Here is a 27383-nt window from a genome sequence, read left to right as displayed (position 1 = left end):
TGGCCTCCTTTATTTCTGCCAGCGTTATCAAAAGCGAAAAGCGAAAAAAGCTCTAAGGTTAGATGGGGCTTTAAGCGTAAAGCGAAAATAAAGCATGGGCTTTAGTGAAAAAAAGCGCAATGGTGCAAAATTACAAATATATGTATGTTTAGTCCAAGACTAATAATAGTAAGCATGAATAATAAATATATGGACAAAGAAATTGTAAAAACAATACGATAAAGTGAAATATCAATTATCTAGTGTCACCTCTTCAAGAGAGGCTCAATGGCAAGGAAAAGTATGTCTTAGAACCTTGATGACGACACTAAAGCGCACATAAAGCGAGGAGGAGCGCTCAACATGTTTTGAGCCTCGCTTCAGGGCTGAAGCGCGCTTTAAGCGCGCCTTTGACAACACTGATTTCTGCTGGATCAGTAATATCAACTCCTTCCACTGTGAAGTTGTCAATGGAATTGATTCTCTTATGTGTTGTGGCAATCCTATGGAAATAATTGGTGTTTATATCTCCATGTTTCAACCATTGTATTCTGGATCTCTGTCTCCAACCTATCACCTTGTTTCAAACATTGTATTCTGGATCTCTGTCTCCAACCTATCTCCTTTTTAGCCAACTCTTCAAACTCCATGGCTAAATTGGTATTTGTCAGAACTCATCATTTTTAAGACTTCTCTGTTCCTGAATGGTTTCCCAATTGGATAGTTGAAGGAGTATCTCCTCCTTTTGCTGTTTCCAATTGCCCCTGTTGATTCTACTCCACTCTTTCAGCTGTCCTTTTAATAGTTTCTGCTTTTCAGCTAAAATGTAACTTGGTCTGCCATTGACTGTAAAGGACAGCCACCATAGTTTCACCAACTCCTTGAATCTTGCTACCTCCATCCACCAGTTTTCAAATTTGAAATATACTTATTTTGAAATTCATCTCCCTACATGCAGCAAAACTGGATTGTGATTAGAAACCAATTTAGGAAGAGTTGTTTGTTTGATGTTGGTGAATAACTCTACCCACCGAGATGAGAAGAGGAATCTGTCAATCCTTGAAGCAGATCTGCGATTTTCTCCTCTTCTCCAGGTGAAAGATCCTCCAAATAAAGGAGGATCTATTAGCTCCAGTTCCTCAATACCCGCCTGTCAACATCCTTTTCTTACCTTATAAAAATAAAAATAAAAAGCTCCAGTTCCTCAATACATTCAGAGAAATCTGACATGGCTCCATTGATTGTAGAACAGTTTATTCTTTCTGATGGATATCTGATGACATTGAAGTCACCACACTACCCATGGCCCTTCACGAATACTTCTCATAGCTCCCAGTTCCCCCCACAACTCCTCCCTTTCCAGCCTTATGCATTTAGCCTAAACAGCAGTCAAAAACCATGTTAAATCTTGGTTTTGCCCAGTCAATTTACAGGTGATGCTTTGGTCTCCACTCTCAACTAATTCCCCGTCCAATAACCTCCTATCCCAAAGAATTAGGATCCCTCCACTGCTACCTATAGCCTCCAGATGTCTTTCCCCAACCCATCCATTACTCCATATACTTTGTAATAAGTTACTAACATCGCCTTCTAATTTTGTTTCTACTAAAATGTAAACATCTTCCCTCCCCCCTTGGTTTATCAGGTTCCTAGCCATTCCCCTTTTTTTGTCATCATTCAACCCCCTCACATCCAAGTCATTAGCTTTACCATCATTTTTCCACAATGGTGAGGTTTCTCCCTTTGATCCTAGGCTCTCCATCCTTAAACTTCATGTCAAAAATCAAAATTTTCAATTCTTTGGCATTGGGCTGTTACAATTGTTGTCCGGGTTGACGTTGGCTTTCTGTTCCTCCCTTATTCTATTCTGCTCTAATTTCATGAGTAAAGAGCAGAATTCTCTTTCATATCCCTTGATCGATACACCAAACAATTGGCCAATCTTAATAGCATTTAGTTGTGCTTTAATTGTGACTTGTGTCTCCACACTTTCCTCAGAGATACTGTCATCCATGGCTAGCGGTATCGTTTCATTATATACCACCAATTGCTCCTCTGTGATTTCCTGATTTCTGTCATCCCCTTGTGCTCTTTCTTCTGTTTCCGATTCCATCTCCTTTTGAATTTTTGTTTTATGTGTGCCCATATCTGCTTCTTCACCCTACCTTCCTCGCTTTCTGGAAAATTCATCTCTCTTGGCTTATAGGGATTTCTTGACCTTGAATTTTCTGTCTGAGTGTTGTCTTACTTTTGCGAAGTCAACTTGTGAAGTCGATCTGCTATTTGCATGCAGAGTTCGACTTCTCCCTCAAAAATAGAATTTTTGCAAGAGTGCGATGCGGTCCCCATGTCACTATTGATATAACTTGCGAAGGGTTCTGCAAATCGTTTGGGCTTTTTAGTTGAAATACCCAATTTATCTGGAGCTGATTCGATGTCCTTTTGGGCTTTGAAAATTTCAATTGGCCCAGTTGTAATAACCGGTTTTTATGTTTGAATTTAAAGCGGCCCCACTTTCAATTCCACGTGGTCTTCTAACTCACGAGATCTTTTTCCTTGTACGCCTTGATATCTGCTGTATTTCCCCCTGTTTTCTCCTTTCCTTTCTGGTGACAGTTGACTGTTTTTTTGCAGGTACGTCCTCCGTAAAATCTCCTTTTTCACAGCTGTCACCTCAATTGGAGGTCTCTGCATCTGTCGCTGTCCGGAAAGTCACCGCGATTCACACCAAATGGGTATAGTTCAAACCACCATCCACAATGTCGATCGTCGAAGGAACCATCTCCCTTAGCCCTCGGACTTTTAGTCTAGCCCATCTCAGATGATTTTTGAGTTCTGTTTCCTCTTAAATTCCAGCCAACCACCGCAAGCATCCCCAATCTTCTTCATCACATTGTTGTTCCACAATTGCAGAGCGAGTCCTAACACCCTAATCCAGAACCAGTCAAATCTGGTTTGATCTGGAAAGGCTCCCTTTATGGGTGACCATCAATCGTGTTTCAAAATGGTCCCTTGTCTTCTCCATTCCCCCATAAGGACATGCTCCGGTTCCTGTCTAGTCTGGAATTCAAAGAGGAATTGGAAGCCATTAATGTCGTATACCTGAGTATTAGGAGCACCTTTCCAGGTTTGATGCGCCCATCTCCTCACACCATTTCAAGTCGTAGCATCTTCATCGCCACCAAACCTCCCCACCAGGCATCTACGAAGTTGTTCATTATCTTCCAGCTGCAAATTCGTAATCAGCAAAGAGTCTGCTTTCGCCACTTCCATCTCCTTCAGACTCCATTTACTTTGATGTAAAGCCTCCTTATAGTTTCCTTTCCCTGTGATTGTATTATTTAAATTTTCCCCTGATGTAATAATTGCTCCTTGAATATCTGCCTTCCTCTTAAGGAAATTTTCCACTTTAATGGACAAACTCCCCCATGCCTCATTAAATGTGTTTTCAGGTACAATGATAACTGTTCTGTTCATCCCCTTAACTATAATGATTGAGAGATATCTACCATATTTATTGAACTTTTGGGTACAATAAATATAAGTCGAGAGGTCTCTGCATCTCCAAAATATAAGTCGAGAGGTCTCTGCATCTCCAAGATTTGAAACTCTTTCCTGTGTTTTCAGTCGCTTCTTTCAATCTCTTGCAAAGCCATAAAAGAGCACCTTTACTGAGAACCATCCTTCTCATTGAGTCTAGCACTCTCCACCCAATCGAACCCAGATCCTGAAGCTGAGCAAGATTCTGTGATATCATAAGATATACCCCCATTCTGAAATAAAGTCTGTTATCCATAGCTGGATAATAAAAGGAAGATGGAGATACAGAAAGATCTTCCCTTCTTTTTTTAAACTGATAAATCTCTGAGTGCCAGTGATGCACGGTCCGAAACATCGTAAATAATGGGTTGGTCCTCTTATTCACTTAAATATTAGGCTTTTGTCTGCGGCAGGGTTTGAACCCCTGAAGTACGCATATCCAACACATCACGCACTGCACTCTTACCACTAAACCAAAGCTCTGTGAGGTCGCCTTCCCTTGTTTCTCAACCTCAACAAATAGAGATCTTCGCTTTCACAAATTTCAGTAGAGAAAACAATATGTAGCCAAAATTTCATGCATGACAAAACATTTAAATATTCGCCCCTTCTCCTTGGGGCAAAAGCTTTTCTAATTTAGAACAAGGGAAAAAATGGATCGACCGCGAAAGGTAACACCTAATTCCACTCGCCCACATCACTACACAGCAAACAGAGAATTCAAAGAAAGAATGACATACCTACATGCAATAGCACATAGAGCTAATAGCACTCTTGTTAAGGAATGAATGTAATAATTGTAGAGATTGATATCAGCATAATTCTAGGGATTGATATCAGTATAATTGTAGGGATTGATATCATATCTATAGGATCTTCTTTTATTTTTTCCATAGTTAGGATTCTGTACATGTATATATATACTTGTTGATTGCTGGAATAAGATATAAAACATTCTCATACCTTCAGTTACATAAAACAGGTAAAAGCAATTATCGGGAACTAACAGGACAATGAAACTAGAAGCTCATTCTCATAAAAGAGTTAGTAAATATGAATAATAGCCAAGTCCAACAGAGTCATGATTCAAAAGATTCTTTACCAAATATTTCTTGGATTCTGCAGAAGTAGTAGGTGACCTCAACTTTGCAAATAATTCCTGAATAAAGGTGTTATCATCTTTTAGGCGAGATACAACCTGTATCAAACCAAAGGGTCAGTGGACCATAAGCATGAGATTGAACTTCAATCACTGATATCTTACCATTGCATTGTTCGAACTGATTATGGAATTGAGATTTGCTATTGTTGCCTCATCCAACATTCGAGGCAACATGACATCCTGAAATTAGTTACACAAACAGTAAGTTCCACTCATGTTACAAGCCAGAGCTTATAAGAGTACAAGATCATATTACTACCTTTAGATAGCCAACTCTATAAGTTTGACGTATCTTTGAGAGGACTACCGGATCTTTGATAGGTATGGCCTATCTCCCAAGCACCCAAATGGGAAAAAAAAATATATCAGTAAATTCAAAGAAAACTTGCATTTAAACACCTCTGTCCATATTCCTCAGTTTTTCTCGGCTGGAAACACTAAGGGATCGGAAAGTATACCTCCTTATATACGACGTGCTCCTTCAGAAAACTACGATGATGGATATGTGGTGCCTCTGGGTCATCTGTAGACCAAATTTCAGGTCAAGCATTCCAGAAACAACCCCAAAAAGCGGCTGGAAAAAAACTTGGAACTTAAGGGGACATAGCAACAATCCCTATTTTACAGATTACATGCATATCAAAGATCCTACTTATGTGAACTTGAAATTTTCACCAAATAACAATAATGAACCCAAGGTCTCCAATACCAACACAATTGAGCATGAGTTGGACATTCTAAAGCATCACGAAGAACAGACAGGGGAACAGCCAATCAACTGTGTATCTTATGGAGCACCAAGAAACTTGATAACTCATTTTTTAGAATGAAACTTGATAACTCATTTTTCAGAATGAAACTTGATAACTCATTGACTCTAGTACATAATGTCATCAAAGATCATATTACTTTGTTTCACAAATTTCAACATTCCTTGACCGCAATTTATAGCGAATAAGGCCAAATGTCATAGAAAAATGCATGAAATTTGCGACTCAACTCCCAGAAAAGGAAATGCAATCCTTTTATCCTCTAAAAATTACGCTCTGAGCATTATATACCTTTACCTACTTCAATCAAGACAGCATGAGTTTCACCATAAGCGTAGGAACCCAATCTCAAGAAGAATTAATCCAAAGCTAAACCAAAACACACTCTCCACGGGGAAATCTAAAATGCCCCACATTCAAGCTACAACAATCTTTAAAGAGAAAGGAGAATTCTATCAAGATTAAAGAGATCATTTCAACTGGAAACAGAGGGTGATAGATGATAAACTTACATTCAAGGCATCCAATAATATCCAAAATCAACTCATCACCAAATATTTTTTCAAAGATCTGGGAACTATTGAACAAAACTGCAAGAAACCATACGATCGTAAAACTACTGAAATTTAAGTATTAAAAAAATACTGATAAAAAGCAGGCAATACTAACTAATTCCTCTAACTATTTTGAAAATGATGTGAAGACTGTCAACATTCTCCAGGTCTTCACAGATCCTGAATAAATCCATCAGCTTTCCGAAAAAAACTTGCTGCACGAACAATAAATATCAACTCAGGTGATTCAATTGTAGAAACTGAAAACAAGAAGAAGGAATAAGATGGCAGAAACAGGTAGCTTTTACTATGGAGAAATACTATGCAAATGACTTCTCTTTGATTCTGTGTTTCTTTTTACTTTTTTGGAAATAAGGGGGTTTGCCTTGCATGTAGTGAAATAACTTCTCGGGTACATGTAAACAAACTTGAATTGGAACTTGTGTTTTCCTTGAAGATTTTTCCACAATACAAAGAGCTATCTTGTCCTAAGCATTTGAATCTACAAGATCTGGAAACGGTTCGATTCTTGAATGTTGTAATGATAAGGTCACAAATATCTTTAAAATACAGGAAGTAAAAATACAGATTAATTCCTCGAAGGAATTTCTTTTTATACCCGAGAAATCTCTAGGGCCAGGGGTGCACGGTTTGAAAATCGATAAATTATGGGCCCACCCTCTAACCTTATCCACTTACATATCATGTTTTTGGCTGCAACAGGATCTGAAACCGTGACATGAACCTAACAAACAGCTGATGGTCGCATAAGACCCTTTTCTAAGCTGTGTCCAAAGGAGGAATTAGATAGAGACAGGATAGCAGAGAGTATTGGATAGTTTTTCTTACACAGAATTCGACCGCCACACAAGATGACCATTTTAGACGGACTTCAAGCCATATTTCAATATCCCAACTTCTCAAATGAGACAATTTTCATAAGAAGTAAAAACTGCTTTGCACAAAGTCAAACGTGCTATGATAAACAATTGATTCTAACAAAAGGAAGATGCATTTCACATGTCTTCTGATAGACATGAAACTGCTGTTATGGCAGAGCCAACACTCTAAAAGCATCTTGGAAGCCAGTCTTAGCCCTTGTTCATAGTTAGGATGGTGAATTATAATGAATGCAATTGCAGGTAATGGAGACCTTCACCCTTATTGAAGATTCATTGATCCAGCTACAAATTAGCTTGCACACAACTGACAACTGAATGACTGACAAAGCTTACATCATGCGATATTAGTTCTGTCACACGCAACTGATCAGCAACGCCACTCTCTACAACTGTCTGCAAAGAAACAATTGAACAGCACACTCTCAGACATCGGGGATATGATTTGAAATATATATACAGAAATCAAAAGGTATCTTTCACAACAAAAGCAACAGAGAGTTTTACCATTAAAAATTTTGTTATACTGAAATTGGTCAAAAACCTTTCAATTTATTGTCATAGGCATTTTTTTCTTTGGAAGTAATGGGTAAGGCGGGCGGTCCAACTTCAGAAGCACAGAGTGGCGTAGACAATTACTATGGGTGGTAGACAAGTCTAACAAGTAACTCAGAAGATATTAGAGGAAATCAGAACTTCTTATAAGATAAAAGATGCAAAAAGCGGGAAAATGGCTAAACCTTTAATATCAAGGGAAGCGTAGATAGCTCTACTGGAGGCAGTTCCCTCAAATCACTGTTGGCACTATGAAATGTCTCGTCTGGAAATAGCACCAAACGAAAAGAACAGTAAGCATATATGTATTGAACCATTTCAACAAATTATTTAGAAGATACTAACTTGAAAGCACAAGAAATCCCAAGCAGCAGCAGTCCAAGAATGGAACCTTTTTAAAAAGTATTGAATAAGGCTTCAAGTAATGAAAAGATGAGCCACTTAGTAATATATTCTATTCTTTGCCTCTCCTTACTTCCCGGAAAGATCCAGACTCTACAATGCAATTTTTGGTTTCTTCATGTAAGGATGTCTAGGTGAACAAAGGGCACAAGGGTAACAATTTGTCCATGTGTTCAACAACAACAAATATGCCTGTCTCGAACAAGTTGGGGTCGGCTAAATGAATCTTCACTGATCACGTTTCTCCATTAAAATCATCTCTCAAACTGTTTGTCCATTTGTTCAAACAGTTTAAATTTATGAGGATACTCACTTTCCCCAGAAATAAGACAACAAGGAAGAACTCCAATAGTCTAACAACACTATCTACATATACCAGTCCATGTGACAAAGCATTTTTTATTTGGTTATCTCGGCCTCAGACGAAAGTTTACCTACTGCCCAACTACGCCTGAGTATTAACTTGAGTTGCCCAATATTTAGCATAAGGTATCAGGTAAACTTGCTGTGTTACCGAACACCATGATTTATTCAAGACAAGAACAACAGCAACTGAAACTATTTTTCGGATGACCCCTTGGTAATACTTTTTGTGATCAAGCAGCCAACCCTTGGTAATATGTAACTTGAAATCTAAATTTAGTGTTTGATTTTGAGTTGTGAACTGAAATCTTGGTGACGTGATGCTACAACTCAAGAAAACAATCTTGTTCCACTTCTAAACCAGAAACATATTGTGAAAGTCTGGTGTAGCTAGTTCATTTGCTCAACTGAAAAGTACAAATAAACAGCTATGCATCACAAACACAGATATGGCTGTCCCCAGGTAAGTATAATCTTATTACTAAGGGCCAAAATAACTAACCATTGAAATGCAAAGATGCTCTGTTAAACAAATGGATAAGACATCTTTTTAATATAAGTAGGATGTAGAGACTTACAATTAAGGCTACTAAATTGCATGTTTCTCTGCACCCTACAAATGCTGTCCCTACAGAGAGGAAAAAGAAAAGGTAGAAGATGTCATTTAGATGATAATTTGTACCACCTCCTGAAAATCCAGAAATAAACCTCAAGAAAATAGATTACAACCAAGAAAAAGAGGGTGAGACGCTAGAAAATTATTTCCAAGACTTGCCATATGTATGAGCAACCAGTGGTCTCCTGAAAACTAAGAGCTAGTTCAGTTGAAAGCTCTGGATCCCTCCAAGAAATAATTGTATCTGAGGATAAGAAAGAACTTCCCATTAAGAAGCTGCAGAACAAGACAACAATAAAATCATGAAAAGGAAGAATGACAAATAACTACACTTGAGAATACCTTCTTGCTTACGGTAGATATCCTCTGCACTGATGCGGTGCAGAAGCAATGTTTCATGCTCGTCTTCATCGGTTACAAGCAAACCTGGTTCTTCCGATCCCTGCATCATAAAGTCCAAATTTTGAATATGGGGGTATTCATATCTAAGATTTTTTGCCAACAGAAAGCACAAGGTAGCAAGTTCTGGTAATAGTCTTTTTTATTGCAAGTTCTGGTAATAGTCACCTCTAGATAATCTACAGTTACATGCCCTGTTCCTTGGTCATCCCACTTCCCATCATCATTCAGACGATAGACCTTTACACGCTGCAACAAGAATCATACAAAGTTTAAATTACAATATTAGCTTATCGCCCAAAGGAAAAAAGAAACTATTTACATAAGACTTGGTACAGACAGCTAAAGAAAATTCTTGATAATTCAATTAATCGACAACACCACAAATCCCAAACTAGTTGCAGTCTGCTGTAAAAATAGTTCCCAGGAAAATAGATGCTTTGACATCTCTCATAGACAATCAGAATAAATTTTTCAATGTTCAGATGAAAAGCAGACAAACTCAGCACACAGAACAATTTATTTGCACATTATTTTAAGCACAAAGCCATATACAGTTAAAAACAGTCTTCTGAAAGCAAAAAATGCAAGGCAAAGACAAGGCGTGAAGGCTTTAAGTGAGAATCAAAGACGACGAGCCTAATAGAAATGAAGTGCCCAACTAAAAGAAAACATAAAAGATAACTGACATGCATAAATGAGTAGCTATAACAATAGAAATACCACACGGCCAGCTTTTTTAAGTAAATAAACAAAATAACCACATAATTTAAGCTAAAAAGCAAACAGCATACATTCCTTACACAATTAGATGAAAAATGTGTGCACACATATAAAATTCATTGCCAGATTCACAAATAATTCCAGTTATTCTATAAGAATCTCAAATATTCAATATGAAGTTTATACACAGAGCAAACAAGCAAGAAACACATATAAAAAGCTTACAGATTATAGCATTACTGAGATGCTAACTTGAAACAAAGAAAAAGAGACAACCAACTAACAAGGAACCCACAGACTCAGTGCAAAGACACAGGAGAGAAAAAGATGGAAACCCCAGTCACAGACGCTAAAAGACAGCGATCCAGGGGAAGAGAACAATGAAAGAGAAGAAGAAGAAAGACAGCTAGGTCCACTGCTCCTCTGAATTCCTATAAGCCCTATTTTTGGAACCACCCCCCTCCTTCCTCCTTTTCCTTCTTTCTTAGGGTTGTCTTTCCCACATAGAAGTGATCGCCTCATCCTGCCCTTTCCTTAGGCTTACTTATAGCCAAATTCTAATCCCATTGACCGCACTTCTCAGAACATGGGATATGAATGATATTATATTGATAATCAAGAGTAGTTAATGTACATGTTAGACTATGTCCCACATATCTTGGACACTCACTCAAGTCTTGAATTGTAGGGTTGGGGCTCTTCCGACTACATATCTTGGAGTACCGTTAGGTGCTTCAAACAAGGATCATACCGTGTGGAATCCGATTATTCAGAGAGTCGAGAAGAAACTAGCAAGATATTTGCCCAAGGGTGGGAAGGAAGTGCTTATTAGGAGCACACTATCGAGCATTCTCACTTACTACCTGTCTTTGTTTTTCGCTCCGACTTCGGTAACTGGAAAGTTGGAAAAAATTCAGAGAGATTTCCTAGGATGCAGTGGATGGGGAAAGGAAGTTCCACTTGGTACGGTGCGAGATTGTCACATCTCCTAAAAAATGGGGAGGCCTTGGAGTTAAAGATTTAAAAGTCTTTAATAAAGCTTTGTTGGGCAAATGGATGTGGAGATTCGGGTTGGAGGTACAAGCTTTATGGAGAAGGGTGATAGTTGATATATATGGGACTACAGAAGGGGGTTGGAAAACTAGAGATATCATGTTTCCTTTTGGGTGTGGTTTGTGGAGGAATATCATCAAGGGATGGGATGATTTCGTGGAAAATATCTCATTCAAGGTAGGAGACACGAGTAGAGTATATTTTTGGGGATATAATTAGTGTAGGAATATTTTCTTTAAAGATGAATTCCAGAGTCTGTATAGAATATCTTGCCAAAGAGACTTGACAATTCAACAAATTAGGAGGACACAAGGTGGAGAGACTTTTTGGGATTTGAGATTTAGAAGAGATCTTCAAGATTGGGAAGTGAGTGAGTTTTCAAAGATTGATAGACTTACTTCATAGGCAAGTCAATCCGGCGACTAATCCCAATGTGTGGTGGTGGGGCCTCGGAAATAATGGAGTGTTCTCTGTGAAGTCTTTTTATGAGAGTCTTTTGGTCATGGAGGAGGTTGATTTCCCATGTAATGCAATATGGGTTCCAAGTGTGCCGAGAAAAATGTGTTTTTTCACTTGGCTAGCCTCTAGAGGTGTGATTTTGACAACGGAAAATCTAGAAGGTTGTAGGTTGTCAGCGTTAGTTGGTGTTAATGTGCAAGGAGACAGGCGAGTACATGGATCACCTTCTTCTACATTGCGGGATTACCATGAGCTTATGGTGGGATATGTTTAGGTGGTTTCACACACTTTGGGTAATGCCAAGAACTGTGAAAGATTTGATGTTCAGTTGGAAGAGCCAGAGGAGGAGGAGAAGAAGGGCTTGAAACGTGGTACCGCTTGCATTCATGTGGATAGTATGGAATGAGAGAAATAGGAGAGTTTTTGAAGGAGTAGAGTCGAGTTTTTCTTAGTTGAGCAATAGTCTCTGCTCTCTTATTTACTTTGGTGTAAATAGAAAGTTCCTAGTTGTATAGAGAATTGGGCGGAGTTTGTAGAGAATCATAGTGTGTAGATTCTTGATCTTTTGGTATACCCTTTGTATACGGCTGTTATGGCAATGTTTATGAATGAAAATACTTTTACTTGATCAAGAAAATGTTAGACTATGTCCCATATTGGAAAAGGTGTATGTCTTTTGTATAAAATATAAGTATAAATAAATAGAGTTCAGTGTAATACAGTAGAGATACAAATATTAATAAACATTTTCTCTCGGGTTATTATTTTTCACATGGTACCAGAACTGGGAATAATCACTGTGCAATTTACCAGTTAGAACCTCCAGCAGAAGCCCTCTCACGCGCCACCTAAAGCTATGGTCCTAGCGAGCACGTCTCTGACACACACCAACGCGTCCGAAGATTTTCCGGCAACCTTTGACACAAATCAACCTTCAGTGGTGCTCGCCTCATAATCCCGACCTAACCCATCGCATATACAAACGTTTCAGATCACTCCCGACGCAATGTAGTTGTTCCGACAACTTTCTCGGGTTTGCTGGGAAGTCTTGAATCGTCACATCCAAAAAGTTCCTACCAACTTTCGAGCTTTAGATAGTTATCGTCAAGCCAACTTCAAGAACATGCATGGCTTGAAGCTTGTTGGCGAATCGAAACAGGAACTTGGAGTCACCTAGCTTGGTGATTTTCACTCCATCAGCTACGTTCCAACCTTCCGTAGCCCAATTACTAACAGCTTCTGACGAACCCACCCACTTTGAGAAGGACCCAACTAAGCAAGTCTTCAGAAATTTCTTCCTTCGCAGAACATGTCACTAGACAACAAGAAGTAATGTTCTCTCCTGATTCTGTCTTCAAGCATCTGCCACCCAATTTCTGAGCTGACCAATCTAACATATCTTTGAAGGAAATTTCAATTTTATTGATTCTAGAGAGAAGTAGGAGCTTCTCTCTCTAGACATATTGTACATATTCTGGATTATTAAACAATTCCTTGGCATTTTTATCATAAATAAATAAATAATTTCTTCAATTGTTGTGTCACCTTTGATATATAAAATACTCATGATTTTAGGAGCATTATGTTTGATCCCAGTTGACGTATCTTCAACAGAGGGAAGCAACTACATGTCAAGGCCCGATGAATCACCATGCCAAGGAAGTTGTGGAGGATTATCCAGAAAGGATATGGGAGCAATATCCTGAATGTAGATTGGTTTAATATCTCTGTCGTCATCAGGTTTGTCGAGACACAGAGGGTGTTTGAATTGGCTTAAAAGCTAGTCATACCAACTTAAAAGCACTTTTTGGCTTGTTTGGGTGTCTGGTAAACACCAAAAGTTAAAATCAAGTACTTTCAAGCCAAAATAAACCAAAAGCTATAAGTTGGAGGTCCCAACTTATTATTTTTTAGCTTAGAAAGCTACTTTGGTTTGACCCCGTAACTTACCGTATTATATCTTGCATTCTTTTATAGTTCCCAAAATATCTTCTCATTAAAAGCCTTACTCCAATTCTTTTTACCCCCTTCTTGTATCTCTCTGTCTATTTCTTTTTTGTTATCATACATATATGCTAATATGCTAATGCAATTGCTAAGTGTATATTAGTGAAAACCATTCATCAGAAGATTTCTACACCAACCAATGCTCGTTTTACAATATATTGCATTGGCTAGATGTTTCCCATGTCTATGTCAAAGTTCAAAGCAATTATCAATAATTAGCTACAATTTTACTTTCCGACATAATGATATTTATTTGATATTCAATCGGTTATGAAATTATTATTACAAATATTCACATAAAGAGAATATAAATAAATACCATCTATTAAAAAATAAATAATTTCAGCTTATAACTTAAAGTTAATTGTGACTCAAATTAATTTGCATTTGAATTAATTTAAAATTAAAAAATTGTAAGCTTTATTTTTTATAAGGTAAGATTTTATTGAAAATAGTATCAAGCTGATATTGCGAAAATACATAGATAAAGCTGGACTTGATTACATTAAAATCCTATGCAGTCTAGCAAGTCCAACAAATTATGAAAATCCATAACGTCTTCTTTTCAAAAGTACAAATAATGCAAACATGATGTATTCTGATTTAGAAGATGCAATCAGTAGAGTTAATGCCGGAACAAGATTTTAGACTAACGGCATGGAGTGTTGCCCCCTTAGCAATCATGTGGGTTATTTGGAAAGAGAGAAATCAGAGGGCTTTTGAAGGGGTGGAACAAGATTTTATGAAAATGCAAAGCAATATGTTGTCTCTAGTTTCGTTTAGGTGTACTTATGAGGTCCCTATTTGTATAGTGGATTGCATCTCTTTTGTTGAGAACCATACTTTGGTGTAGGTTCTCTTCTTTTGGTATATGTCTTGTACATGGAATTCCACAAGTGTAAATAAAATTATTTACCTTATCATAAAAAATAAAAAAAATGCCGGAAAAAGAAGATGGCATGTTCTGGAAAGCTAATAAAAAGGTTCTTTTATTGTCAATTCATTATATAAACTACTCAATGCTGATCAGTCAGTGCAAGTGCAAAAGTGGCCTTGAGATGATATGGAAGACCTCACTTCCAACAAAAGTTACTTGCTTGGTTGGCTAGTGTCTCTTGAAGCATGTCTGAACAAGAAAATTTGATGAAAAGGGGTTGGATCATGTGCAACAGATGCTACTTGTATGAGAGATCATGTGAATCCATGGATCATATTTTTGTGCACTGTGAGTTTACTTGGCAGTTATGGATCATGTTCATGGTTAATTTTGGCATCCAATGGGCAAGTCCTAAGAAGTTTAAGAATGGGTGAGAGAGTGGGAAAACGCATGTCCAAAAGCATCCTTAAAGAAAACCTGGAGAGCTATTCCTCTGTGCATAGCTTGGACTGTATGGAAAGATAGAAATAAGGAATGTTTTGAAGGAAAAAAGGAGCAGCTACAGTCTATGAAATATAGTTGTTAACTTATTGCATTTCTGAATGGAAGTTTCATCCTATATGAAAATATGTTTGCTACACAAACTTCAAAATTATAACACAACCTGTATAGGTTAGGATATTGATCTTTCAGCAACCCAGAACACTCTCAATTATCTTTCCGGTGTCTAATCTTTTTCTCATTGTCCGCCATCAATCCAACATACGTACTGAATTCCGCCCAAAGGTTACAAATCTGCCTCCAAACAGCTACTTCATACGGTGTTTTGACTGTTTTAGGTGCGCTAAACCCTCTATCCATATTTAACCTCTACCATATCTTTCCGGGGGACTTTTTCCACATTATTTAACCTCCATATCCATTTGCATAACAAACTCTGATTGTAAGCTCTAAGATTTCTAACTCCCATCCCCCGTCCTTATGTTCAGTCACAACACCCCACCATTCTAGTGACAGATTCTTCCATTTCAGAACCACCCGTCAGCTTTAATTATAGTACCTTTTCTTGGGTAATGCCAACATACGTGAAGGAGTTGACGTTCAGCTGGAAGAGTGGAGCAAGGAGAAGAAGGCACAAGGCTTAGAATGTTACTCCTCTTGCTTTAATGTAGGTCATTGGAAAGAGCGAAATAGGAGAGCCTTTTTTTTTTTTTAAGTAAGATGTTTCATTAGAAAAGCATCAAGTAGATCGTAACCACAGATATGCAAAAAATACAGAATTGCAGGCCCCTATACATTGATTTCTAAAAACTGTTCAGTATTAGATACTGGGGAGTGGGGACAACATTGTCCTGCAAAAAAGATTAACTAAGCATTTGGCTTTGAGAGCTTGAATAGGAGTTGAGGTATCATCAAAACATCTCTTGCTCCTCTCAGTCCAAATACACCAAAAAATTGCAGCAGGAATCATATTCCAGATGGTCTTATCAACTATCCATAAACTCCAAGACATGTGGGCTTCTCTCAAACTTTGTGGCATCACCCAGCTTAACTGAAAAATACATAGAAACATGTTCCAAAGGTCCTAAGCTAATGGGCAATGCAGAAAGAGGTGGTTAACTGTCTCCTGAGTGCTCTCACAGAAATAACATATGTTGTCTAACTGGAAGCATCTTCTATTCAGATTATCCAGAGTAAGACATGCATTCTTTAGTATAACCCAGCTGAAACATTTAATCTTCATAGGCAGTTTAGTCTTCCATATTAGCTTCCATGGCCATATATCATGCAATTGATTATGAGAACATAGTTGCCTATAGCATTCTTTCCCTGTGAATGTCCCTTTGTTTGCACATCTCAACTTGTCTGGTGCACTTTCATCAATGTTGTGAGCTTCCACCTTAGCTAACATTTCCATCAAACTCCCAAGTTCCCAATCCTGTACAAACCTTTTGAAATGCACATCCCAACTGTTGTTGTTCCTGTTTTGAGCAATTGAGGAATCCTTGTCTCTGGCAATGTTGAAGAGGCTGGGGTATTCCTCCATGAGAGATGTATTGTTGAGCCATCTATCCTTCCAAAACTTAATATGAACACCATCACCAGGTTTGAAGTGGATTCCATGAGAAAACTCAGAACCCAGCTTACTGATATACTTCCATGGCCCAACTCCATAAGGTAAAAGCACAGTATTAGAGCTCCAGTTGTCCTTTTTACCATGTTTAGCTATGATCACCTTCTTCCAAAGACTTCCATCATCTGAGCCAAACCTCCAAAGCCATTTCATAAGTAAAGAATTTTTATGAATTGCCAGATCTTTGACTCCTAGGCCTCCATTGCACTTTGGGAGCAATGCTTTGTCCCATTTTACCAAATGAAATTGGAAAATTTACTTGTCATAGCTATCTCTAAGACCTATTTATAAATAATAACTACCTTTTATTTTATTTATTTTTCCTAGCTAAAATATTTTCTTAAATTACACATCATAACCAGTGTCCTGTATTTCACAAGTTCCTCTTTTAAATTGATTTTCTCTCACCTACCAAATCTATCTTCTCCCTCGCCCCTCTCTTTCTCTCTCTCCATTTCCATTCTCATCTCTTCCAACTCTCTTGTCATATAGATCTTCATCCTCTCCATTCTCACAAATCAATCCCCTAATACCTTTATCGCCGCCGCCATTTCCCCCATCGGGTCCCCTGGCTTTTTCTCTCTCCCCCACTCCTTCACTAACAACCCTTTTCCCCAAATCAGCCTTCTTCACAAACCCATCCCTGAAAATCTTACTAGACCCAAAATTATTGAGTTGTTATGTATTTCCAAGCCTAGACCTAAATTGCCAATTGGGTTTGGTGGGAAAGCATTGGCTTGGCTTGTGAATGCTTTAAAAGCTCATGATGAAAGTAGACTTGATTTTATTCTAATTGATTGCCCTATTGGCATTGATGAAGGTGGAGACCAGAATTCATGGCTTCTTCTCCTTCTTGTAGCTCATATACAAGTGTATTCGTCATTTTCTTAGTGTATTTTTTTGTATTTAATAGAAGATTGGACCGGAATCTATGGCTTCTTCTCCTTCTTGTATATCAGATCTGAGTGTATTTGAGTGTATTCGTTATTTTTTTTAATTGTATTTTTTGTATGTGACCGGAATCTATCTCAGATTTGAGTAAATATAATGTATTTTTAAAAGGATTTGAATGTATTCTTCATTCTTTTAGAGTAAATACAGTGGTATTTTGTATTTCCTTTGGAGATTCGATCGGTTTTGATTGTATTCTTCCTTTTTAATTACAGTGTATTTTCTTCATTTTGTCATTTTATGAGTGTAAACACTGAAATACACTGAAATACAGTTAAATACAGTGAAAATAAAAGGATTATCAGTATATAAATACAATGAAATACACAACTCATTTGTGTATTTAAAGGATTTACTCTACTCTTTTATGATACATGTATATCACTGTACTTAAAAACACGGAAATACAGCTGAAACTCCTTAAAGGATTTACTCACTCTGTTTTTATGATACATGTATTTCGCTGTATTTTTTTTTTAAAAAAAAAAAGGAAATACAGCCGAAACCACATCAAAGGTAGCTACGGTTTGTAAATTACAAACTTGTAGCTATATAGTATTAGGAGCTTATAAAAGGTAGCTGTTTATGTAAGTTTCCCAACGAAATTTGTGAGTGCTGCTATTCCCTTCCCATAAAAAATTTCTCCTGATCGTGTCCAGCTAGGCTTATCTAGCACCGTCTTGGGAATGAGGAATAAGGACATGAGGTAGGTTGGTATACTATCAAGAGCACTACTGATAAGTGTGTCTTCCACCTAATGAGAGATATTGAATTTGCCATCTGGGTAACCTTTTTTCAAATTTCTCCACCACCCCATTCCATATATCACGACACTTGAATTTGACAACCAAAGGTAGGCCCAAATAAGTGCTAGGAAATGATCCTATACTGCACACCAAAATACCTGCCAGCTCCTCCATGTTAAGAACATCATTAACTGGATAAATTATACTTTTCAACATGTTGATGTGCAATCCTGATAATGCTTCAAAAAGCATCAGTGTAAGATTCTGATAAAGGATTTGAGACATCTCTGCTTCACAAAATATTAGTGTGTCATCAGCATAGAGTAAATGTGAGATAGGCGTTGTGTTTCCTATATTTGTGCCCACACTAAATTCCTGTATCCATTGCAGTTGTCTAGCTTTTTACAGCATCTTGCTTAGACCTTCCATAGCCAAGATGAACAAGAAAGGTGAGAGTGGATCTCCTTGCCTGATTCCTTTCTGTGGAAAGAAAAAACCCACAGGCCCTTTGTTTATCAGGATTGAATATTTGACTGTGGAGATGCAATATTTAATCCATTTAACCCATTTTGCCCCAAATCCCATTTTCTTCATAATAGAGGTCAGGTAAGACCAATTAATCTTGTCAGGTAAGACCAATTAATCTTGTCAAAAGCCTTCTCTAAATCAAGTTTGCACATGATCCCAGGGGTTCCTGTTTTAATCCTCCAATCCAAAACTTCATTAGCAATTAAGGCTACATCAGTTATCTGTCTTTCATCAATTCCCTTGATGAAGGCATTTTGGTGACTGGAAACAAGCTTCCCAATTACCTTCTTCAACCTTTCTGCTAAAAGTTTGGCCACTATTTTATAAACACTACCAATGAGACTTATTGGCCTGAAGTCCCTCATTTCCATAGCATCAGTCTTTTTAGGGATCAAGGAGATGAATGTGGAATTGCATGATCTCAACATATAATTGTGTTAGTGAAAGTGAATGATGGCACCCTTGATTTCTGGCTTTATGAACTCCCGGGATTTTTGAAAGAATGCCATTGTGAAGCCATCTGGCCCTGGGACTTTATCCGGTGCAAAGGACTGAATGACTGCATGAACTTCTTCTTCCTCAAAGGCAACTTCTAGTCCCTCACGGTCTTCCACAGAAAGTCTAGCAACGTCCTCAAAGTTGGTGGTTGGCCTCCATTCTTCAGTTTCTTTGTATAGCTCTTGGTAATAGTTCAGTATTTCCCCCTTGATCAAATCTTTGTCCTCTATAATAACATCGCCAATTTGGAGCTTATCAATAGAGTTGAACCTCCTATGTGAGTTGGCCAGAGAGTGAAGATATTTGGTATTTTGTCCCCATCTTTCAACCAAAGGCATCTTGATTTTTGTCTCCAGCAGGTTTCTTCAGCTTTGGCAATCACTTCCAACTCAAGTTTCAGGCTAATAAACTTTTGTTTTTCTAGCTGAGATGGAACACTAGTTTCTGTTGCCTACTCTAAGATAGCTAGTTCTTCAAGAGCCTTGCATCTCCTTGTTTCAAATCTGCCATAACCCTCCTTATTCCACTTGGAAAGATCTTTCTTCAAGTTTCTCAATTTTTGAGTTAGCACAAAATCTGGGGTGCCACTGACTGAATAATTCTGCCACCATCCTCTCATTATGTCAAGGAACCCCTCAAGTTGAAACCACATATTTTGAAATTTAATTAAAGTCAGATGGTGGTGCATCCCATTCCCCATTCTCTGGTAGTATAGGATTGTGATCTGAGATGACTCTTGGTAGTACTATTTGTTTGATGACTTTGAAACTATCATTCCACTCTGAAAAGACTAGGAATCTATCTATTCTAGAGGCTTGTAGCAAAGTTTCACCTCTAGACCATGTGAACTGTGCCCCCTTCCAATGGTAGATCTATAAGTTGAAGATCTTCCATTGTCTCCGAAAAGCATCTCATAGACTTAGATCTTCTGGTACAATTCAGTCTTTCAGTTATATATCAACACACATTGAAATCCCCTCCTACAACCCAGTTGTCACTCCATAGACCCCTGATTCCCCCAAGTTCATTCCAGAATCCCTCGCTCTCGATGTTAGTGTGAGGGTCATATACACCTGTAAATTCCCATCTGAAGTCCTCTTGAAGGCTCTCAAAAAAACAAGTAATTGAGAAGCAACCTCGGTGGGAATCAATGAATTTCCACATTCTCTTATCCCACAAGATGATAATGCCATCTCTAGTTCCACTGGCTTTCAATTCTTGCCATTCTGCCTATCTGTTTCCCCAAATTTAATAGATCAAGTCAGTGTTCAAGTTTTCCATTTTGGTTTCCTGAATACATATAACATTTGTTTTCCATTTTTTTACAAGAGAGGATATGGTACTCCTTTTACCCATTTAATTAAGACCCCTGATGTTCCAGCTCAATACCTTCACTTTTATCTGGAAAAGTTATGGTGATGCCTGTCCCTCTCTTTTTTGTTGCTCCCTTCATAGTTGATCCCACATATTAAGTTTTGGACTTCAATCTCCCTTTTCTTCTTCCCTTGTCTCTTGTTGGGAATATCAGAAGAATTTTTTCTTTGCAATTGTGATTGCCTGTATTGGTCCATTCTCGTAATTAATTCAAAGATTTCATGCTTAAATCCTTCACAATTAATCCCAACAGGTTTTGCATGCCTTCCCCATAATCAGCTTTGTCCATTTGGAGATCTCTACTAATTTTGGCTCTTGAATTCTTGTCTCTAGTTGATCATCTTGATGCCAAAGCAGTGGAAGTGAATCATTGTGTGAGTCCGTATCAGAACAAACGATGGTAGAAGAAGTAGAAAATGGCCAACCCAGTCTTTGAGAAAGAAATCTGAGATTATTAATGAATGTTTCTGCCTCCTCTGCTTCATCGTCAGCCTCCGAAGTTGACCCCATAACTTCTGCATATGAAGGAGAGACAGTACTGGTGGTGTTGGGGTGGAACTGCTGTGATGAAGAATCAATAGGAGAGAAGGTCATATCTTCGAGTATTCTCCGTTCGTGAATATTCCCATTTGGACGCCACTCCTGAGGCTTTGACTTTAGCCTTTCTCTTTGGGTTTTTGTTGTAATAATGAGTGAAATCTGAATGGCCCATTTCATCTTCTTTGTAATTTCTAAAGCTGCTTGCTTCATTGGGCCCATTCTGATTAAAAGCCCACTTGTTGATACGACTAGGTAGAGGACCCCATAATTTTGTGACTGAAAGGGTTTTTTGTCCAGCTGTCCACGCACGTACTTCGAGTTGACCCTACCATCAGCTTTTTTCCCCAAATCAATCTCCGAGATTTCAAATCTCCAATTTGCCACATCCAGATCTAGCTTATCTGGGAGTTCCATTGTGGAGTTTTTAATACAGATTCTTGCCCAAGAATAGTGACTTCGATTCTTAGTGTCTTCATCGATGTCCACAAATCCTCCGCAAATATCCCCGATAGATTTGAATGTATCAAACCTCCACGCATTAATTAGGATTCCAAAAGCCTTGATCCACTTTTGACCTGATCTTTGAGTTGCTACTTCTATGCCGATGACCGGAGACCACCACTCCAGTGATAAGTGATGACCATTCCAGAACCAATCTCTGGCGTGAACTCTCGTAGCTTCCTGTCTCGAAGGCTGTTCAAAAAGAAATTGGTTGTGGGCCATAGGAATTACTCTCATGCCGGCACAGATTTTCCACCTATTGAAAAACCATTTTTGAATAGACCTCATTGTTTGGACTGAATTTGAAAGGATCATTGAAGGTTCCGACCAAGCATCTTGAAAGGAAGTGGTGACTTTCATCTTCTGTCACCATGTTGTTCTCCCTTGTAAGAGGTGTAGTGGGTTTTGAAGTCTCCGACCAATGAAGAAGTTTTGATGTATCAACGTAGGTGTTCAGCAGGTGTGTATTGGTGTGCTTGAATCTGATCGAAGTTTGCTTCCCCAAGAATTTGAGAATTTTGTCTACAATATCTCCCCATCCCGAGTTATGCGCAATTTCTGGGATGATGACTGCATTCATCCTATCCCCCATCAATGACTCAATGTGTATGAAACAACCATAGCTATTAAAGTTTACGAAAACCCTGTAATAGTAGGCTTGAGATTTCCATCCTTATTTTCTCTAAAAAATTCCTGGTTGTTTGGAGGCTTGTATGAGAGCCTCACACACTCGCCGGAAGTTTTCCTCTTCCATTTTGATTTTTTAAGAGAATCTTTTCCCCCTTTTAATCAGAACAAACCACCCCTCGCCGGAATCTATAATCTCAAAAGATTTCTCCCCACAAACAAAAGAAGATTTTGTTCTGCATGAAAAATGAAAGAGAAATGATGATTAACAGAAAAGAGTTGGTCGGAAAAAGTTATGGGTGGCTGGAAAAAGGTTCTTGGTGGTCGGAAATAGAATCTAGTTCATTTGGGAAGAGAAAGAAGGTCGAAAAAAGGTGCAGGTTGGTCGGATATGGATCTGGGTCATGTTGGAGCAGTAGAAGAGATGATCGGAAAGAAGGTTAGAGGAGAGAGAAAAGTCTGAAAAGGGTTTTGAAACTTACCTCGGGGTTTGGGCCTGGGAGCATTTTTTTAAATGCTTATTACATTGGAAGATAAAGTCATAAGAGAGCTTTTGAAGGGGTGTAAATGAGCTTTGCTCAATTGAGGAGTAGTCTCCGATCCCTTATTTTCTTTTGATGCACCCATGTAGTTCCAGTTTGTTCAGAGGATTGGCTGTCTTTTGGAGAGAACCATATGTTGTAGGTTTCTCCTCTTTTGGTATACCACTTGTATACGTCCAAGTTGGCCTTGTTATGATTAATGAAATCTTTTACTTGATCAAAAAAAAAAATAGCTTTTTTCCTCAAGTGGAAGTCAAAAAGGAAAGTATTGTGTTTCAAGGTTCTTCTTATCGGACCTGCACTGATCTATTAATGAGCCATTCTTGTATCGTTTCGGTGTTGAACTGATATTGAAGGGGTCATTGGAACTTCCTGCCAAACATTTAGAAAGATAAGGATTATTGTACATCTCAATACCAATATAAACTTTGTTGGTCCCAGTTTAGATGTTTGTGATGCCCTATCTTGCCATTGTGGAATCCTTGCCACATCCATGAAAGACTTGGTGTCTAAGACATAAGAGATTGGTTTTGAGTTGGTAGTATGCCCAAGAATCGGAGGATCTTGTCTGTTATTTCTCCCTATTCACAGTTGCATTTTCATGCCGAAATAATGATGGAAGATTTTCTGTCATCCAGCCATGTCTTAATCCTAACATGATGACATAGCTGTTAAAGTTCTGGAAAACTCTATTAGTGTAAACTTGCATTTTCCATCCTCATCATCTGTAACGATTCTCTTTCGCCTAAGAAGCCTGTTCAGAGCATCACATACCCTCCGAAAATTTTCTTAAACTCTCCTGATGCGCTCTATTAATAAGAACCATTTATTACCATCATCATTGATCTCTAATAACTCAAAAGAGTTTTTACCAAAATAACAAATATTTTATTCACCATCATTAAAGAGGTAATAAATTTCATTGGAATAAATGCTCGTGGGGGAAGGAAAAAAGAAAAGGAGAGTTTAGAAAGTAGGCCCCATTTCCCAAGTCATGGCCTCTTTCTGTCTCTTTGCTTTTTTAAAATTTCCCTCTTTTTGGTGCAATCACAATTCAAAAACACTTCTTCTTTTTTTGAGCTTATAAGTTACTTAAATTCAGCTAAATCCAAACGGCCTCACAGACCCATAGAGGATGGAATGGCCAAAGAGTGTTAGTAGGGAGATAAGAGTAACTTTCTAGTTGAAAGGGGGAGGGCGGATGGAGTTTAAGCCTGGGAAGTTGGGTTTAGAATTTAAATGGATGTTGACAAGTTTCAGTTTGAGAAACTCTAGAGCGATTTTCAATACAAGAGGCACAATAATTGGAAGTGAAAATGTTAAATGGTGGAGTTGGTTTTGATGAAGGCACAAGCTTTAGTGAAACACCCTTATCTTTTAGAATTATTAAAATTCTAGAAAATGGAAAGATGAATATGTTTTGCCTTAGAAACCCATCTGCAAATAACATTACCATAACGTTCAAAGGCAAGCAAAAGAAGTAAGAGAATACAACATATCCATTGTAACGAGGAGTGATTAATATCCGCCTAACAAGTCCAGGTTTTCTTTCAATCCATCAAACCAAGAGTCTTTACATTATATCTTTCCTTAAGTTCGGACGATTTATTATCAGAATAAGAAAAAGACTTTCTTTCCATCAAAAGTTTTAGAATGATCCGTCGGAGAAATGATCATTAAAAAATAATACATGGGGATGGAAAGCATGGAAATTAGGACCCGAGAAGGAAAGAGAAAGTGGACGGTTAGGGATCTTTCTTCTATTTCATTTTGTCGTTCTAAATTCTAGTAGAGACATTTTATCAACTTCTTTCTTCTACTCTTCCAATTATTATTTCATAAGACAAATATGAAAACAAAAATATGTCGTAAATGTAAACCTCTGAGGACTTGATGCCTAGTCTAAGCTAGGAAACAAATCAAATACGGATTACACCATTTTAGGCAAATGATGCTAACCTTTTTTTTTTTTAACCGTGGTGTCCAGGCCAGCTTGCGTGCACCTCGACTAATTCCACTGGATACCTGCCACTTTCCATTAGCAACAGGTATCAGGTAATTATGCTATGCAACAGTTATTATGTGACTATGCCCACCAAGGCTAGGATAGATATGAAGAAATGACCTAGTATTTTTTGTCTCTGTTAGGATGGTATTGACCTTCTTTCCATGTCCTATCTTTTCAACTCCATCATCTCTTTGAATTTGGAAGTGATCAATTAGTGAGTTTTCATACCAAGGCTCAATCCAATAAGGTGTAGCATCTATCAGTTTCACCATATCCCTCTTCTTCTATTTTTACAAGGTAATAAACTGTATATGAATCATCAACACAAAGTATTGGAAACCAAAATGAAGTGTTTACATCAGTGGATCCAAACCAAAAGTATAAACTGTAGACAAAGCTAAACCCTATATTATCTCATAAGGACACTAGGATGTCTATAACAGAAACTGGATCGTCTACATACTCTGATTTACACCAATAACAAAACATAAGAATAAAATTCATCTTAATCCTTTGTAAGGAACAACTAGTATCTTCAAAACACCTAGAATTGCTTTCCTTCCAAATTGTTGCACCGGACAATTTCCATCTGTCTTCATTTGTGCTGCTATCCCCCTCTGAATTCCAGCTTGTCAGAACTTCTGAGGTTCTTCCTGGCGTTGTCCATCTTATATCTCTAAACCTTATCAACAAATCCCGTAACTGACTGGTCACCATGAAATGTACAAATAGATGGCTAATTGTCTCTGCATTTTGACCACATAAGTAACATCTTGAACTCATATGAATTCCCCCTTTTCTTAGATTCTCACGAGTTAACACTGATGCTTTCAACACCAACCAGGTAAATTGTTGCTTTTAGAATTCTCTCTTTCTTTTTGCATTTAGATTACAATCTCATTACGATGTTATTCTTTTTCCCTTTTCATTTATGCTGGAACCATTTGTTCCTAATTTACAAGTTACAAGTTATCTTATGTGAACTGCATCTAATAAGGAGTCAAAAGTAGACTTTCGAAACAAGCATAAATGATACAGTATTTCACTTTCCTACAAAAACCTTCTATAAAGGACACCAATATCAAATTCTCGAAGAAACAGTTCCACTGGAAATTATCTTTATAACATTAGCTATCATCGCTAACAAACCAAAAAAATCATTTCTACCCCGCGATACAAAACTCATTAAAGTCGGCTATTACTTCAAGGATTCATCATATTTGACAATAAACAAAACTAAAATTAACCAGGCACTAATGCCCCTATTTTGTGCTGGTCTTTAATTTTTGCCCCTCGTAACAAGTAACTTTTTTGCGGGGCATAAGTTTATACTTCCCCATCACAATATCCCACAAGTTATGCCCCACTAGGCATAAGTTCGATTGCTAAGTGGCAAAAATTCATGACCAAAAATTAAAGACCAGCCCATTTGAAGGACAATTCGTGCAATTTAGAGCTCAATGAAAGGTGTAAAGCAAAAACACTAAATTAAAAAGAAAAAAGAGTATAAGTAGGAGAGTAAAGTGAAGTAACCTGCATGGAGTTGTTGGTGGTACAAGACTTCTCTCGAGCACCCATTCAAGCTTCCACAAACCCCCCAATTTCACTTTTACTTCTTCTTCAATTAGGGTTTTCAGTAAAAAAAAAAAAAAAAAAAATTAACTTTGGAGAAGCTAATTCAGTGATGAATTTGGATCAGTTAAAACCTAACCTAATCATCACCGATATGATACGAGTGCACCTTGGAAACTCCTTTTTCGTGTTGTTGATCTTTTTTTCATTATTATTATATTATATTATTATCTCTTCTATTCTCTCCCTCTCGTGTTGGGAAAATACAGTAGACAAGTGCATTCGGTTGAATTTTTTTTATGACAGACATGCCCTTGGTTTCCAGTGAAAATAGCGGATACTGCCACTCACAGGGGAATTCTTTCGCTTTAAGGAGGGAAAATTTACGCGCTTTCTTTCTACTATCTGGATTCGGGTCGGACAAAAAATCGCCCCGATACCTGCAAATCGGGTTGGTTATCCTGTTTTTCATTTACACGCCTCTTAAGAAAATATTAATACGGATAACATTTTAACTATTTTACTTTCTTAAAATATTTCACCATGTTATCTTTGCTCAGTAAATATTTACTACTATATCTCTATGCTAAGTTGTCAACTTCATCAATGATGTACTCCCTCTTAAATTTAAATGTTGTAATTAATACAAAGGGTAAAATGTGAAAAAGATATCTAATTTTATCTTGATTTTTAAAAAGAGAAAATACATCATTTCTCCCTAAACTTGGCCGCACAACTCACTTTAACAACTAAACTTAACTTGTAATTACATACCCTCCTAATCTAGTACGAAGTGAAATTAATACCACCTCCCATGCTGACGTGACAAAAAAAAATATAAAAGCTCATAAATATTTTTAAAAAGGGTGGGCCCCATTTAATATTTGCATCGGCCAATAAAAATAATAAACGAAAATAGAGATGGGCCCAGGCCCTTTCTCCTTCTTCTAACCCCCCTCCTTTCTAGCCCGCCCCCTTCCCCCAATTTCTCTCTTTCTTTTCCA

The 27383-nt window shown here is 37.8% G+C and overlaps 1 protein-coding gene across 6 annotated transcripts in view; it reads right to left on the bottom strand.

Annotated features, from left to right (window-relative positions):
- The window catches only part of LOC132051456 (uncharacterized), a 52605-nt gene extending 25956 nt beyond the window's left edge, over nt 1-26649 (bottom strand). The window contains exons 1-13 of one of the 6 annotated variants that reach the window (XM_059442524.1): nt 26341-26649; nt 9408-9488; nt 9183-9282; nt 8954-9084; nt 8803-8852; nt 7645-7724; nt 7241-7300; nt 6121-6220; nt 5964-6041; nt 5140-5204; nt 4941-5009; nt 4784-4861; nt 4622-4717 (exon numbers count right to left, since the gene is read on the bottom strand). In XM_059442524.1, the coding sequence (XP_059298507.1) occupies nt 4622-4717; nt 4784-4861; nt 4941-5009; nt 5140-5204; nt 5964-6041; nt 6121-6220; nt 7241-7300; nt 7645-7724; nt 8803-8824 (648 nt within the window). In that variant the 5' untranslated portion in view covers nt 8825-8852; nt 8954-9084; nt 9183-9282; nt 9408-9488; nt 26341-26649. Of the gene's footprint in view, nt 1-4621; nt 4718-4783; nt 4862-4940; nt 5010-5139; nt 5205-5963; nt 6042-6120; nt 6221-7240; nt 7301-7644; nt 7725-8802; nt 8853-8953; nt 9085-9182; nt 9283-9407; nt 9489-10187; nt 10468-26340 lie in introns of those variants that run through there. The other 5 variants (XM_059442525.1, XM_059442520.1, XM_059442521.1 and 2 more) reach the window with 5 other exon arrangements.
- Between the last annotated feature and the right edge of the window lie 734 nt (nt 26650-27383).

The sequence above is a fragment of the Lycium ferocissimum genome, chromosome 4 (assembly GCF_029784015.1).
Source record: "Lycium ferocissimum isolate CSIRO_LF1 chromosome 4, AGI_CSIRO_Lferr_CH_V1, whole genome shotgun sequence".
In the NCBI taxonomy this organism is placed as follows: Eukaryota; Viridiplantae; Streptophyta; class Magnoliopsida; order Solanales; family Solanaceae; genus Lycium; species Lycium ferocissimum.
This window is presented reverse-complemented; position numbering and strand designations above follow the sequence as displayed.